The sequence below is a fragment of the Rhinopithecus bieti genome, unplaced genomic scaffold (assembly GCF_001698545.2).
Source record: "Rhinopithecus bieti isolate Rb0 unplaced genomic scaffold, ASM169854v2 scaffold_30032, whole genome shotgun sequence".
Classification (NCBI taxonomy): Eukaryota; Metazoa; Chordata; class Mammalia; order Primates; family Cercopithecidae; genus Rhinopithecus; species Rhinopithecus bieti.
In genome coordinates this window covers 1,442,504-1,458,959 of record NW_016813134.1, presented here as the reverse complement: position 1 = coordinate 1,458,959, position 16,456 = coordinate 1,442,504, and the positions used below count along the sequence as shown (strand labels likewise).

The following is a 16,456-nucleotide window of genomic DNA, read 5'->3' as shown; positions in this document are numbered from 1 at the left end:
AAAAGAAATCTGGCTTTTCACATGAATGCAAATAATCACTGGGATAAAATACTGTTACCTGTATTTAGATACAGGATTAATACTCATGTTAGGCATCAATGGAAGACACCTCAAAATAGTAAGAGCCGTCTATGACAAACACAGCTAGCATTACACTGAATGGACAAAAGCTAGAAGCAATCCCTTTAAGAACAAGAACAAGACAAAGATGCCCACTCTCACCACTCTACTCAACATAGTACTGGAAGTCTTAGCCAGAGCAATCAGGCAAGAGAAAGAAATAAAATGCATCCAAACAGGAAAAGTCAAATTATCTCTCTTTGCTGACAACATGATTCTATACATAGAAAAGCCTGAAAAGTATGCCAAAAGGCTTTCAGAACTAATAATTTCATTAAAGTTTCAGGATACAAAATCAATGTAGAAAAATCAGTAACATTTCTATACACCAATAGCATTCAAGCTGAAAGTCAAATCAAGAATGCAATCCCATTTACAAGAGCCACACACACACACACAAAATAAAATACCTAGGAATACAGCTAACCAAGGAGGTGAAAAATCTCTACAGGGAGGACTACAACACTCTGCTGAAAGAAATCAGAGATAACACAAACCAATGGAAAAACATTCCATGGTTATGGATAGGAGAATCAATATTGTTAAAATAGCCATACTCCCCAAAGCTATCTACAGATTCAATGTTATTCTTATTAAACTAACGTCATTTCTCACAGACAAGTTTTAAGAAAAAAAAATTCTAAAATTCATATGGAACCAAAAACAAAGCCCAAATAGCTAAAGCAATCTTAAGCAAAAACAACCAAGCCAGAGGTATCATAGTACCTGACTTCAAATTACACTATAAGGCTACTGTAACCAAAACAGCATGGTAGTGGTACAAAAACCAACACATAGACCAATGGAGCAGAATAGGGAGCCCAGAAATAAAGCTGCACACCTACAACCATCTGATATTTGACAAAGTCGATAAAAACAAACAATGGGAAAAAGACTCCCTATTCAATAAACAGTGCTGGGATAACTGATTAGCTATATGCAGAAGAATGAAACCAGACCCTTACTTTTCACCATCTAAAAAAATTAATTCACAATGGATTAAAGACTTAAATGTCAGACCTCAAACTATAACAATCCTAGAAAAAAACCTAGGAAATACCCTTCTTGACATCAGCCTAAGTCCTCAAAATAATTTATGGCTAAGTCCTCAAAAGCAATTGCAACACAACCAAAAATTGATGACTGGGACCTAATGAAACTAAAGAGCTTTTGCACAGCAAAAGAAACTATCGACAGACTTAACAGACTACCTACAGAATAGGAGAAAATATTCTCAAACTATATATTCAACAGAGGTCTAATATCCAGACTCTATAGCGAATTTAAATCAACCAGCATAAAACAACCCCATTTAAAAATGGGCAAAGGACATGAACGGACACTTCTCAAAAGAAGACATACAGGCAGCCAACAAACATGAAACAACCTCAACATTATTCATCATCAAAGAAATGCAAATCAAAACCACAATGAGATACCATCTCACAACAGTCAGAATGTCAACTACTAAAAAGTCAAAATATAACACATGCTGGTGAGGCTGTGGAGAAAAGGGAATGATTATATACTGTTAGTGGGAATGTAAATGGGTTCAGTTGTGGTGGACAGCAGGTGATTTCTACTACTGTCCGACCCAGCAATCCCATTACTGGGTATATACCAAAAGGAAAATAAGTCATTCTACCACAAAGATACATGTACTTGTATGTTTATCCAGCACTATTCACAATAGCAGAGACATGGAATCAACCTAGATGCCTACCAACAGTAGACTGGATAAAGAAAATGTGGTACATATATACCATTGAATACTATGCAGCCATAAAAATTATGAAATCATGTCCCTGCAGCAACATGGAGGCAGCTGAAGGCCATCATCCTAAGCTAATTAACACAGGAACAGAAAACCAAACACCATTATGTTCTCATTTGTAAGTGGAAGCTAATATTGAGTACACATGGACATAAAGATGGGCACAATGGACACTGGGGACTGCTGAAGAGGGTAGGGAGTGAGCAGAGTGAGGGCTGAGGGACTGCCTGTTGGGTGTTGTGCTCACTGCCTGTGTGACAGGATCCTCCAAACACCAAACCTCATCATCACACTGAGTTCCCATGTGACAGACCTGCAGGTGTACCCCCTGAATCAGAAAAGTTGAAATTATTTTTTTAAAAAAGAATTACTGTCTTGTATTAAGCCATAACTGTTTTATAAGATATTATTTGCTCCAACAGCACTGCCAAATTATTCAGGAAGCTTTGCTAAAATGAGATCGTTATGGTATTACTTGTTCATTTTTAAATGCAACATTAAACGTTTTCTTACCTTGTTACTGCCCCAGAGAATATCCTTTCAATAATCCTGTTTGATGAAGCTAAATGTAGATAAAAAAATTACAAAGCTAGTTAGAAATATGCTCCAGAAAGGCAATACTTTTACAAATTTATTTTCATTAGCTACAAGCTAAACCATAACCATCGTCCATGATGAGAATGTGAGTACATTTTTATTTATGCATAATTTTAAAATAATTTTAAAAAATAATAGGCAAATGAATGTGGCTGACATCTGGGAAGTATTAATATAGCTCAATGCTAAGTTAGGTCTGAACATCCTGACAACTAAGACAAAAATATATAGGATTTGTATTGATTTTATCCAATGAGACCAATTTTCCTATAAACAAGACAAATTTTATCCTTAAATAAATTCAAGGGGGAACTGATTGTGTAAGCTCCTAAAACAACGTAAAATAAAACAAACTTAAAAACAATGGAGAATGCTTTCAAGTAGTTTCTTAAAAGCTCCTCAAACACACTACAAACATACTTTTCTTATATTCCCATTTTATAAAAGTCCAGGGTTTAACATGATATAAGATTTTTAGAAATTCCATCAGGAAGTTTTATTCACAGAGACAATCATACCTTAAGTTAGCATGTTGGTGAGTGAGAGAGAGAGAGAGAGAGAGAGAGAAAGAGAGAAAAAGAGAGAGAGAGAGAGAGAGACACACACACGACTAGAGACCTGTTCTTTCTTTTATTTATTTATTTAATTTATTTTTGAGACGGAATTTTGCTCTTGCTGCCCAGGCTGGAGTGCAATGGTGCAATCTCGGCTCACTGCAACCTCCATCTCCCAGATTCAAGAGATTCTCCTGCCTCAGCTTCCCAAATAGCTGGGATTACAGGCATGCGCCACCACACCTGGCTAATTTTTTTGTATTTTCAGTAGAGATGGGGTTTCTCCAGGTTGGTCAGGCTGGTCTCGAACTCCCAACCTCAGGTGATCTGCCCGCCTCAGCCTCACAAAGTGCTGGGAATATAGGCATGAGCCACCATGCCTAGCCGGTTCTTTCTTTTAACAGGTGCCTCAGGCAATGGCACGCACACTAAAATTTCAGGACCAGCAATAAGGTCATTAGGGACATAGCAGCTATCAGCATCGAATTCTTCTGCACACAGTTAGGTACAGTTAGCATAAAGGTAAATTGGTTTGGCCAAAGAAAGCTGGGAATACGTGTATTGGTACAGCCATGCCTGGTCACACACCAAAGCTTATATAAAGACCTTCCATATTCTGCTGAACATTGGTTTATGGGGTTAATCTGTACTAAATAGAAAAAAAAGAGGCCTATATAGGAAAGGCAAGGATATTTAATTGCAAAGCCAAAATCTTTTTTTAAAGGCATTTTTTAGCTTGGGAAGGTTGAGCTTCCTAAAATTGAAGATCATGTTATTCCATGTTGTCTCATTAAGGACAATCTGGTGAGTGGATAATTATAGTCAGGGGCCCCTTCTTGCTCTATCGCCCAGGCTGCAGTACAGTGGCATGATCTTGGCTCACCACAACCTCCGCCTCCCGGGTTCAAGTGGTTATCCTGCCTCAGCCTCCCGAGTAGCTGGGATTACAGGCATGCACAACCACACCCGGCTAATTTTTGTATTTTTACTAGAGATGGGGTTTCACCATGTTGGTCAGGCTGGTCTTGAACTCCTGACCTCGTGATCCACCTGCCTCGGCTTCCCAAAGTGCTGGGGTTACAGGCATGAGCCACTGCGCCCGGCTAAATATGCAAAGCTCTATGAAACCTGACACCATATACAACAAGCCTTTTTTTTTTTTTCTCCTTTGAGACAGGGTCTCCCTGTTGCTCAGGCTGGAGTGTAGCAGCAGCATCATGGCTCACTGTATCCTCAACTTCCCCAGGTTCAGGAGATCCTCCCATCTCAGCCTCCTGAGTAGCTGGGACTACAGGCATATGCCACCACACCCAACTAATTTTTGTATTTACTTTGTCATTTAAAAGATTATTTTTTAATTTTTAATTTTTGTATTTTTTTTGTAGAGTCAGGGTTTCACCATGTTGCCCAGGCTGGTCTTGAACTCTTGGGTTCAAGCGATCCACTCGCCTTGGCCTCCAAAAGTGCTGGTATTGCAGGCATGAGCCACTGACCCCGGCCTGATGAGCCTTTTCTTAAGAGGCACACATTAGTAACAGCCATACCAAAAAACAAAAACAAAATTCAATGCATTTATTTAAGATTTATACTCTGTTATATCTAATAAGCTAAAGTATTGTTTAAAAACCAACAGTGCCTGAGAAGGCATTAAAGGACAGAACAGGGACAATCTTATGAGAGAAGAATGAATCAATGTATCTTGGTGCTTAGTTAATACTAAAACAGGCCGGGCGTGGTGAATCATGCCTGTAATCTTAGCACTTTGGGAGGCCAAGGTAGATGGACTGCTTGAGCTCAGGAGTTGGAGACCAGCCTGGGCAACAAGGCGAAACCCCACCTGTATTAGTCTGTTCTCACACTGCTAATAAAGATATACCCAAGACTGGGTAATTTAAAAAGGAAAGAGGTTCAATGGACTCACAGTTCCACATGGCTGGGGAGGCCTCACAATCATGGTGGAAGGCAAAGGAGAAGCAAAGGCACATCTTACATGGCAGCAGGGGTGTGTGTGGGGGAACTCCCCTTTATAAAACCATGAGCTCTCATGAGACTTACTATCACGAGAGCAGCACAGGAAAGACCCGCCCCCATGACTCAGTTAACTCTTACCGGGTCCCTCCCATGACACATGGGGATTATGGGAGCTACAATTCAATATGAGATTTGGGTGGGGACACAGCCAAACCATATTGTTCCAACCATGGCTCCTCCCAAATCTCAGGTCCCCCACATTTCAAAACCAATCATGCCTTTGCAACAGTCCCTCCAGTCTTAACTCATTTCAGCATCAACTCAAAAGTCCACAGTCCAAAGTCTCATCTGAGACAACCCAAGTTCCTTCCACCTATGAGCCTGTAAAATCAAAAGCAAGGTAGTTACTTCCTAGATACAATGGGGATACAGGCATTGGGTAAATACACCTGTTCCAAATGAGAAATCAGCCAAAACAAAGGGGCTACAGGCCCCATGCAATCCAAAATCCAATACTGCAGTCATTAAACCTTAAAGTTCCAAAATGATCTCCTCTGACTTGGTCTCACATCCAGGGCACACTGATGCAAGAGGCAGGTTCCCATGGCCTTGGGCAGCTCCACCCCTGTGGCTTTGCATGGTATAGCTCCTTGCTGCTTTCATGGGCTGGCATTGAGTATCTGTGGCTTTTCCAGGTGCATGGTGCAAACTATTGGTGGATCTACCATTCTGGAGCCTGGAGCATGGTGGCCCTCTTCTCACAGCTTCACTAGGCATTGTCCCAGCAGGGACTCTGTATGGGGGCTTCAACCCCACATTTCCCTGCCACACTGCGCTAGCAGAGGTTCTCCATTAGGGCTCTGCCCCTGCAGCAAATTTCTGCCTGGACATCCAGGTGTTTTTATATATCCTCTGAAATCTAGGTGGAGGGTCCCAAATCTCAGTACTTGACTTCTGTGTACCCACAGAACCAACACCACATGGAAGCCACCAAGGCTTGGGGTTTGCATTCTCTGAAGCAATGGCCTGAGCTGTATTTTGGCCCCTTTAAGCCACGGCTGGAGCTGAAACAGCTGGGATGCAGGGCACCATGTTCAGAGCAGGGGGGCCCTGGGCCTGGCCCAGAAAACCATTTTTCCCTCCTAGGCCTCCAGGCCTGTGATGGGAGGGGCTGTCATGATGGTCTCTGACATGCCCTGGAGACATTTTACCCATTGTTTTGGTGATTAGCATTTGACTCCCCATCACTTATGCAAATTACTGTAGTGGGCTTGAATTCTCCCCAGAAAACGGGTTTTTACTTTCCACTGCATTATCAGGCTGCAAATTTTCTAAACTTTTATGCACTGTCACCTCTTGAATGCTCTGCTGCTTAGGAATTTTTTCCACCACATACCCCAAATCATCTCTCTTAAGTTCAAAGTTCCACAGATCTCTAGGGCAGGGGCAAAATGCCAAGTCTCTTTGCATAGCAAGAGTGACCTTTACTCCAGTTCCCAACAAGTTCCTCATCTCCACCTGAGACCACTTCAGCCTGGATTTTATTGTCCATATCACTATCAGCATTTTAGTAAAAGCCATTCAAGTCTCTAGGAAGTTCCAAACTTTCCCACATGTTCCTGTCTTTATCTGAGCCCTCCAAACCGTTCCAACCTCTGCCTATTACCTAGTTCCAAAGTCCCTTCCACATTTTCGGGTATCTTTACAGCAGTGCCCCATGCTACTGGTATCAATTTACTGTATTAGTCTGCTCTCATGCTGCTAGTAAAGACATACATGAGACTGGGTAATTTATAATGGAAAGAGATTTAATGGACTCACAGTTCCACATGGCTGAGAAGGCCTCACAATCATGGCAGAAGGCAAATGAGAAGCAACAGTACATCTTACATGGTGGCAGACAAGACAGCATGTGCAGGGGAACTCCCCTTTATAAAACCGTCAGATCTCATGAGACTTATTCACTATCATGAGAACTACATGGGAAAGACCCGCCCCCATGATTCAATTACCTAGCCACCAGGTCCCTGCCACAACAGGTGGGGATTATGGGAGCTACAGTTCAAGATGAGATTTGGATGGGAACATAGCCAAACCGTATCACCGTCCTTACAAAAAAAAATTAGCCAGATGTGGTGGCATGTGCCTGTAGTCCGAGCTACTTAGGGGCTGAGACGGTAGGATGCCTTGAGCCCAGGAGGTCGAGGCTACAGTGAGCCGTGTTCATGCTACTGCACTCCAGCCTAGGTGACATACTATTTTTTTTGAGATACTGTCTCAAAAAAAAAAACAGTATTTTTTTTTTTGAAAAACTGTTTAAAAAAAAAAAAAAAAAAACAAGGATATTAAATTAGTAGGCAATAGGTTCTAGATTTACCGCTGGCAAAATGAAGCAAAAGGGTATTATCATGTGATATGTAATTTTTTGTTTTCTGACAAAAGAAAGCACACGAAATTCATCTGCAGAGACATATCTTTCTGGAACTAAATTTCCAAAAGTAAATTTCTGTGAATCCTTGAAAAGAAAACTTGGCAAGTTAGAAACATTATTTTCATCCTTGGTTTCTTATAGAAATATTGTTAAGTGGGAAGGTTTATAAAGGTGTATACATATTCTCTTTCAAATAGATTTACACAGGTGTGGATCTTATTCAATTCATCATCAGAAAATACCAGCATAAAGACTCATTGCTTTATCAAAACTAAGACTGTGATTGGTTACTTACTTCCAAACTCCTTCTCCTACATCAAGGCTTTTATTAATTTTAATAAAAAATTATATTATCTTCACTCATCCCCTCTTAAAAATTCTTGGCCTGTAAAGAGGACTTGATTAGGTTTAGAATTCAGCAAATGGGAATTTCTCATAATGAGTAGTGATGATTTATATAACTCTTCAAAATGGTTAAGTCTTAGCATCTACAGAATCACTTACCCTGGTCATTGTATCGAGACAGATCGGCCTGGCTGATATAGAGGTCGTGATCAGTATCTAGTTCCCAGAATTTACAATAAATAACATAGAAATGTTCATAGGAGAAGTAATCTGTAATTTGGTTTATATCTTCCTCTTCTTCCAAAAGTGCTAGGGTCTGAAATGATATGAGAAGAATTTAAACATTATGAAAAAGCAGCTTTGGCCACTGTGCAGTTTAGTGAATTTCTGTTTTAAACTGAATTTAAAATTTTGTTTCTGGTACCAAATAAGAAACCCTTTAATAGGCAACCTCATCCTACCTTTAATCAACCAATCAATCTATAAGCATTTACTGAGCTCCATAACATGCTCAGTGAAGGGTTGGATACTGTGGAGGATGTAAAAGCAGGCAAAGGGAAGTACCATTACCTTGGGGAGTATAATTGGTCAGAGGTCAGAGACTGGCACAAAGAGAACAATTAGATCATAGCCTTCATTACTCTGCCAGAAACAAATACTGCTTTTAATTTTCAAAGTTATGTGAGCAATATTAAGAGGGGTAGGCATCTACATATAGGGTTTGGTTTTGTAATAAAAATTAAGTTTATATCACAAAGGTGACTCATACAATAGTGATGATACATGGTGGCCTGGCATAGGCATGGCCGATAGAGATGCAGGGACCTGAGGTGGAAGTAAACCTGGGTCTTCCCTGACTCACTGTACTCCCCTACGGCAAACTCCAGAATCAATGATACTGAACCCACAATTCTACTGTCAGCCAAATTATTATATAAGTGGGCAGATAAATAAAGACATTTTCAGAAGTGAAAGATTCAGAAAGAAAATTAAAGCACAAAAAATGTAAGAAATATATAAAAAAAGAAATGCCAGAAATAAAATCAGGTATATGAATAGTCACAATAAAGATAAGTGAATTATATCTCCCTATTAAAATTTTTTTGATTAAGTATCAAAACCATGCCCCCCAAATAGATCTACCTGTATGCATCTATAAGGGATACATCTAAAAAAATATGGAAGGTTAAAAAAAAGATGGACAAATATACACGGTTAAACGTTAAAATAAACATGTATCAATATTAATATGGACTGCAAAGTGAAAAACATAAGGGGGCAGGGTGCGGTTGCTCACGCCTATAATCCAGCACTTTGGGAGGCCAAGGCAGGTGGATCATGAGGTCAGGAGTTCAAGACCAGCTCAAGATGGTGAAACCCCATCTCTACTATAAATACAAATATTAGCTGGGTGTGGTGGCAGGCACCTGTAATCCCAGCTACTTGGGAGGCTGAGGCAGAGAATTGCTTGAAACCGGGAGGTGGAGGTTGCAGTGAGCCGAGATTGCACCACGGCACTCTAACCCGGGTGATAGAGCAAGATTCTGTCTCAAAAAAAAAAAAAAAAAAAACATGAGGGACAAAGAGGACTATTTCATAAGGCAAATGTTAGTATTTCGACAAAAAATTATTTTTTAAAATATAAACACTGGAAAACCAAAGTGCTCTGGCAAACTAAAAACAACATAAATTATTATTAAGTTATGGTAAATCTGCTCAATAGAAAAGTATGCAGCCAGTAAGAATTATAAAGTTTACACTGAAAACCATGATATAGTAAGTACAAAATACCGGATACAAGATTGTACCCACTAAGAACTATGTAAAATCCTAAAAATGCATATGTACATATGAGTAAGACTAAATGAATACAGACAAAAATGATACTAGTTGTATAAGGGTGATAAAATAATGGTTTTTCTTCTGTTTTCCAAACTTGCTCATAATATTTTGTTTTATAAAATGTCCTTTGATATGTAAGAAGCAGAACACTTTCAGTAAAGCACATTTTAGAAGCAAAGAGCTATCATTTTTACCGACTGGATTGGCATAAAGTGAAGACGACAGCAACTTTTGTTGGTGAGCATGTAAGTGAAAGTAGTGCAGGCTTTTTGGAGGGTAACTTGACAGAATCCACCAAATTAAAAATGCGCACAGTATTTGATCCAGAATTTTCCCTCCAGTGGTCTATTCTACAGACATTCTTACTCATACCACATACAAGAGGAGGGTACAAGGATGTTCACTGCATCATTGTAATAGAGGAAATGTGAAAATGATTTGGATATCAATAGAGGAATATGTAATTAATTACAGTTTAGCCATGCGATTGTGCAGTAGTTGAAAGAATGAGATAGACTTATATGAACGCATATGAACAAAACCCTGAGACACTGTTAAGTGAAAAAACAAAGTTAACAGAATAGTGTGAACCCATGTATTTTTTGAAAACCCTCAAAAGAGCAGCCATACAAAACAAAACTGTATACTACATAGATATATTTATAAGAGAATAAAACCACATATGATATGGGTCCCCCACTGGGGAAAGGGAGTAAAATGGTAGAGTGAAGAACAGTGACTTCTATTTATTACTCTAGATGTGCTCATATTATTTGAATGCTTTGTGAGTATTGTTTAAGTACGAAGAGGAAGACTAAGGAGAGGGGCAGGGAAGGAAAGGCAGGAGAAAATAAATCATGCTCTAAGAAGCAGAACACTTGAGTTCTTTTTCCAGTTCAGCAACTTACTTGTGTGTGATCTTATACAAATCATTTAAGTATATTTGGGCCTCAAATTTTATCACTGGTTAAAAAAAAAAAATGGATTAATTTTAAAAGCCAAAAAAGAAAAAAATATGGATTAGGCCAAGCACGGTGGCTCACGCCTGTAATCCCAGGACTTTGGGAGGCCGAGGCAGATGGATCACGAGGTCGGGAGTTCGAGACCAGCCTGGCCAACAGAGTGAAATCCCATTTCTACTAAAAATACAAAAATGAGCTGGGCATGGTGGCGCACGCCTGTAGTCCCAGCTACTCAGGAGACTGAGGCAGAAGAATCGCTTGAATCCGGGAGGTAGACATTGTGGTGAACCAAGATCACACCACTGCACTCCAGCCTGGGCAACAGAGTGAGACCCTTGTCTCAAAAACAAAAAATAAATAAATCTATGGACTATAAAAATGATTCAGAAACTACAACCTATAATGTGCTTCAGGAAAGTGGGGGATTATTATAATTACTCTTGTGGTATTATGGAATTACTGCCATTTTAACCCATCCCATATTACCTACTGAGAGCCCAGGCAGGCATCAGGTGTTCAATAAATATCAACACTGACTGTGATGATGATTGTTCATTTTAGAATAAAAAAATGTTTGTATATCCATGATGGACTGCTAATTTTGCCAAGTCTTCATTACTCTGTCTCAGATGAAGATAGGAAAAAATAAAGAGTAAATAAGGTTGTATTATTAGCCTAAATTCCATTTAGTATGATTCTTAAAAATAAAACCTTTAATTTTCTTCCAAGTGTGAACAATTTCACTTTCTTTATGTTTACAGAAGCTTAAACAATCAGGCATGAAGATTACTTCGGTGAAAGGCTCCCACTAGTGGTCAATACTTTCTCTCTCATTTGGTAAAATGAATAAAATAATTGAATGAAATGTATTCTTTCTTAAAAGGAATTTTTAGTACTTTTCTCTAGCAGGTGCTGGATACAGAGTCACTGCTGAAAGGATCAAGTTTAAAATCTTCCAAGGACTTTCCAAGACCCTTCCCAACCTAGCCCCAGCCCACCCCTCCAGGCTTATCTATTGTGAAGCTTTCTCTGTACATTTTATCCATGTCTATGGAAATTATCAAGTCAGGTTTAGTGTGTGTACACTTCACTTTTTTGCTCCAGAGTGAATGCTTTCAGGCAGAGATCCCTTATTATTCTCTTCATTTTTACCCCCTCACCCAAAACATTCCAGCATCCCACGACAGGTATTTGATAAATGCTTAATGAATGAAAGTAGTGACAGTGCTCTGAATACAGTAAGCATTCAAATATTTGTTAAATAGAGTAAGAAAACTATTTAAATTGCTCAGTACACATGAATTCTAATGAAAGGCATACTTGCAAAAGTTGCTTTTCTTATCTCTGTTGAAGTAATTTTCCACTCCAAGATCTGTTGACTGTGTAGAATATTCTCTGAATAACCTGGTTCCAAAAGGAAAATAAAACCAAATAAAAACATTAAAGATATCCACTACTTTCTCAAAGGCCATCTTATGAACATACTTGGGATCAATTTAACTTTTAGCTTTTTGATTATGTTAAGTGTAATTCCTAGTAAAATCAGCACTATATTTTAAATATACATCCATATATTTTGAATTTGCCTCTGTACTTCCAAGAAGAATAAAAAAAATTCTCTGCTCACAAGTCTTCACTTCCCAGCTGCCTTCACATCACTTCTTTTGTTTACCTCTAAGTTATATAGTGATGCCTGATTCAAGTAATGCTTATTGGGCTCAATGTTTTGGGAAGGCATATGAGGTGAGAAGTATCTGCTGGGTTGGCCTAATGACTGATTAACTGGTCAGAAGGATGGCTATCAAGGTGGTATGATTCAAGAGGGTCTTATTCTGGTTATCATAGTCTTATTCACTTGAGTCTTGAAGACTCTTGGTCTTCTAGACTCTATGGACATTCAAATACATCTGGGATAATTTATGTCCTAACTTTAATTTAGGCATGAACATCTTTGTTATTAGCTGGTGTTTTAATGGGTTTAGCAGAATTGTATCTCTGAAGAAAACCTTGGATAGAATGGCAGAAGAGGAGATAAGAAATATGTCTAAATTGAGAATGTGTGTGCTGTGGTGTAGGAGAGGATCAGAGAAGGAAGACGGAAGCTGCAATCCTGGACGTAGGAGGTCACAGTGCATTCTTAACAATTTTACCTGCAGTAATTCCTACCCACTTCATTTCCTTTTCACCGATTATTTTCTTCTCCCAAAGAAGGCAGTGGTAAAAGAGCAATTTAAGCAACTTTATTTTTTTTGGGCAGGGGGTGCATTCTGCTTTTATTTTGATAGCCTAATAATACAGAAATCCTGTATCTTTGGTGGTTTTTATCATGGAAGAGATTAGATCTCTTTTTCAAGCTATTTTGGTGCAAGACGAATAAGGCAAGATATTTGGACATTTTTCTCAATAGCAGGCCTAATGAGACACTAAACCACCTTTCTTTCTGGATTCTTCAGCAGAGAGTGATTCTTCAACTGAACATGGAAAAACTAGCATCAGGATGAACGTCTAGATTTCAGCTGTTCAGCACTCACCACTCCACCCCTGCTATCAGTGCTAACCCCTCTGATCCTACAGAATTGAGCTCAAGTGTCACACTCCATGGGAGGCCCCAGAACAGGGACTGACTAGAGCCCTGCCTTCTGTGCTCCCACTGCCACCTGAGCCTCCTTTAGCTGTCCCCGTGGTTACATTCTAAACACTGGTGCACCTGACCATCATCACCTCTAAACACTAAGAGACCAGGTCTTTCTCGACTTGTATTCCAGTAACTTATATGGTACTTTCTATATATCACGTGGTCTATAACTGCTTGATAAAATAATGAGGTTTGAAAGTTTCATAACAAAGATTTTTGTATTATCTTTGTGTTAGAGAAAGATGGGTTGGCTTCATAAGTATTTGAAGAACTCTACTCAGAGTTTTGCATAGCAGATGGATGTCAACCCAAGAAAGGTCTCTAATTAGTATTTCATGTATATCAGTATTTTTGTCTATTATTTATAGATAGACTCACATATAATGCACAAAAACCACAAAACAGGTAAGTGTAACTATATTCAAAATAATTGTGAAAGATGCTACTAATGTAGTAATGTTTAATCTTGAGAAAAAAATAAGACTAGAGTGTAGATGTGATCAAGATTTGAGTGGCTATTGGGTAGAAGAAGAAGCTGACTTGCTCTGTGTTGCACCAAAGGGAAGAATTACAACTGCGAGACAGAAATGCATTTATACTGAAATGCTTCAATATAAGGAAGACTTTCCTAAAATTAGCCCTGTAAAGCAACGAGTTTGTATAAAGTGACTGGGTTTCTTTTCACCACAAGTATTTAGGAAGAAGTTGACAGGATTCCTGAATTAGGTGGGAGCTAGGACTAGCCAGTGCCTAATTTCTCTACTGGCCCCAACCACTCAGACTCTGAGGTCACTGAGGACAGAGAACGTGTCTTACTCAATACTGTATTCTTAGCACCAGCTTGGCGGAAGTTCATGTAAAAATGATGGAGGATATTTAGCTCAGAAATTTTATGTATGAAAATAAACATTAAGAATTTCATTTATCATAATTCCATGCCCCTTTCTCAAGTTAAAGTCAATTTCAATACATATTATTAAACCACATTTTTCTGTTGAAGATTTGTGTCCTTATTTCTTGATTCTGAATGTAAATTTATCTTAAAGTATGAGTTTTATCTAAAATTTATATTTATATACTCAAATACTTTATATTATTTATGAAATTACTGTGTTAAAATTATAAAACTTTATAATCTGTACCCATTCATGCTTATTTTATTTTCTCCTCTTTTGGACAGAATTTTAAAATCTGCAAACAGTTTGACTGTTAGGCATTTCCTATTTTTAGCCTGTGCTAACCTACGTATCTAATACTATAAAACAATTCATTTGTATTCCATTTTTCCATAGCCTAAATCTCCTTATTCAGTGGCCACACTTATCAGCACATTTGTTGGTTTCCACATCACTGATTCAGCACTTTACATGGCTGAGGTAGGAGCACCATCTAGTGGTGAAGCATGTAGCTGCCGACTCTACATTAATTGTTATTGTTTTTGTAACCTCTGTCTTCTAGGTAAATAAAATTCATCATCATTTAAAATATCAAATAAAATTTTAAAATAAATCATAATTAGAATAACTGTTTGCTACTAGTGAAATAAATGAAATTTGGCCATTTTTCACCAAAGGATCTTTAGTCAACTTGACATATAAGTTAAATCATAAGTCAGTTTCCTTTCCTCTTGGTATCTATTGAATTAAAACCTCTAATTCACAAGTATAGGTCACCAGGAATGGAAATGTTTGATGGCTCTGTCACATAGTTTTTGACAAATGAATTAAATACAGACACAGAAGTTGCAAATAATTTTTACTATGTATGTGTACAGAAGAACAAATTCCAATGCTGGAAGCCTGGCTCTTACTTGGCAGGAGTGGTGAACAGATTTCTAATTCACTCTTTGGTTAACATGGCTCAGAAAAGTATTTCTTCATGGTCTTCTGTAGAGTTAGGACTTTAAAAAATATATCTAATAAAAATATATATATTTTTTTCTCTGAAAAGGAAAAGTTTTCAAGAGGGAAGAGTTGGTAAGCTCTTAGTGTGAGCAGTCTCCACTATACCTTAGTCATCTTGGGAAAATCAGTACCTTGTCCTCCGCAAGGAAAATCCTGGCATTTCAGCCTACAGTGGTGGATTCCGGCCAATCAAGATACTGAATATATCACTAAGACACACCATCGAAGCAAGCCACAGAAATATCTCTACTGCCAGCACCAGTGTCATAAAGAAGTATTTTAAATCTCATCGCTAATTTTAAAAACTCAAGAGAGCACTTCTTTCCTCAAAAGTTGGCATATGTTGGTTTGGATAAACAAAACCTTTCATTCACTGGCAATTTTTGCACAGCATGCAAAACTGCACTCAAGGGCTATCATTTGCTGGTATTTCTAATTTTCATTTTCATTCACTATCATCAAAGGCTTATTTCTCAACTGCTAACTCTTTTTGGAAATAAACAAGAAGACAGACTGACTATAGGTTCAATCTTTTTTTTGGGTAATGATGTCCTTTGCTGTACACATAGCTTGTGGTCTATCTTTCTAGTCTAAAAACAGCTAACAAAATAATTAACTAAACAAATAGCCTTTTCCTGTAACAGATTTTCAATGATATATAGAAAATAAAAGTTTTCTAACTTTCCTTCATCATATATGTACCACACACAAGCTAATATTTGAATCATACTCTATGTCAGTGGTTTCTTCCAAACGCAAACCGAAATAACTAACACTAGCATGCAAACGTATTAATTGTTCTTTCTATACTGTATGCCCCGAAGATTATATAACATTCAAGTCACATAACTGATTTTGCTTTTTCTGAGATATCTGTCATTAATTCTGAGGCTGATCTTTATATGTTTCTTAGAAATAGTGTGATCTTAACTGTTTTTGCTGTGAGCAGGGTAGAGGATGATGCCTTTTTAGTTTGGTCACTTATATGTCTAACAACAAAATTAACTTCATACTAGAAGGCCTTATTTTACATTTGTTCTAGAAAAACTCACTGTGCTCTGAAATAATGCAATGGTTTCAATGACTTCATGCCATTATTTGACCAAGTTTCATAACAGAAAAGGCACTGAGGAGAACAGATAATCAGTCTAACAAAATTCCATTTCCAGATAATCATTTTTAAAATTTTTATTTGCCCTCTTTGTGAGTTTATCACAATGGCAGTTATTCACTTATCTCAGTACATATTCACATGAAATGTTCCCAATTAGGTCTTGTTTACTATTTATTTATGGTGCTGTTTTGAGTTGCCATATTATTT

General features: G+C 38.1%; 1 protein-coding gene across 1 annotated transcript in view; it reads right to left on the bottom strand.

Annotated features, from left to right (window-relative positions):
* The window catches only part of PPP2R3A (protein phosphatase 2 regulatory subunit B''alpha), a 147,238-nt gene that overhangs the window by 16,715 nt on the left and 114,067 nt on the right, over nucleotides 1-16,456 (bottom strand). The window contains 3 exon segments of the mRNA XM_017847707.1: nucleotides 2,408-2,456; nucleotides 7,952-8,108; nucleotides 11,917-12,000. Coding sequence (XP_017703196.1) covers nucleotides 2,408-2,456; nucleotides 7,952-8,108; nucleotides 11,917-12,000 — 290 coding nt within the window.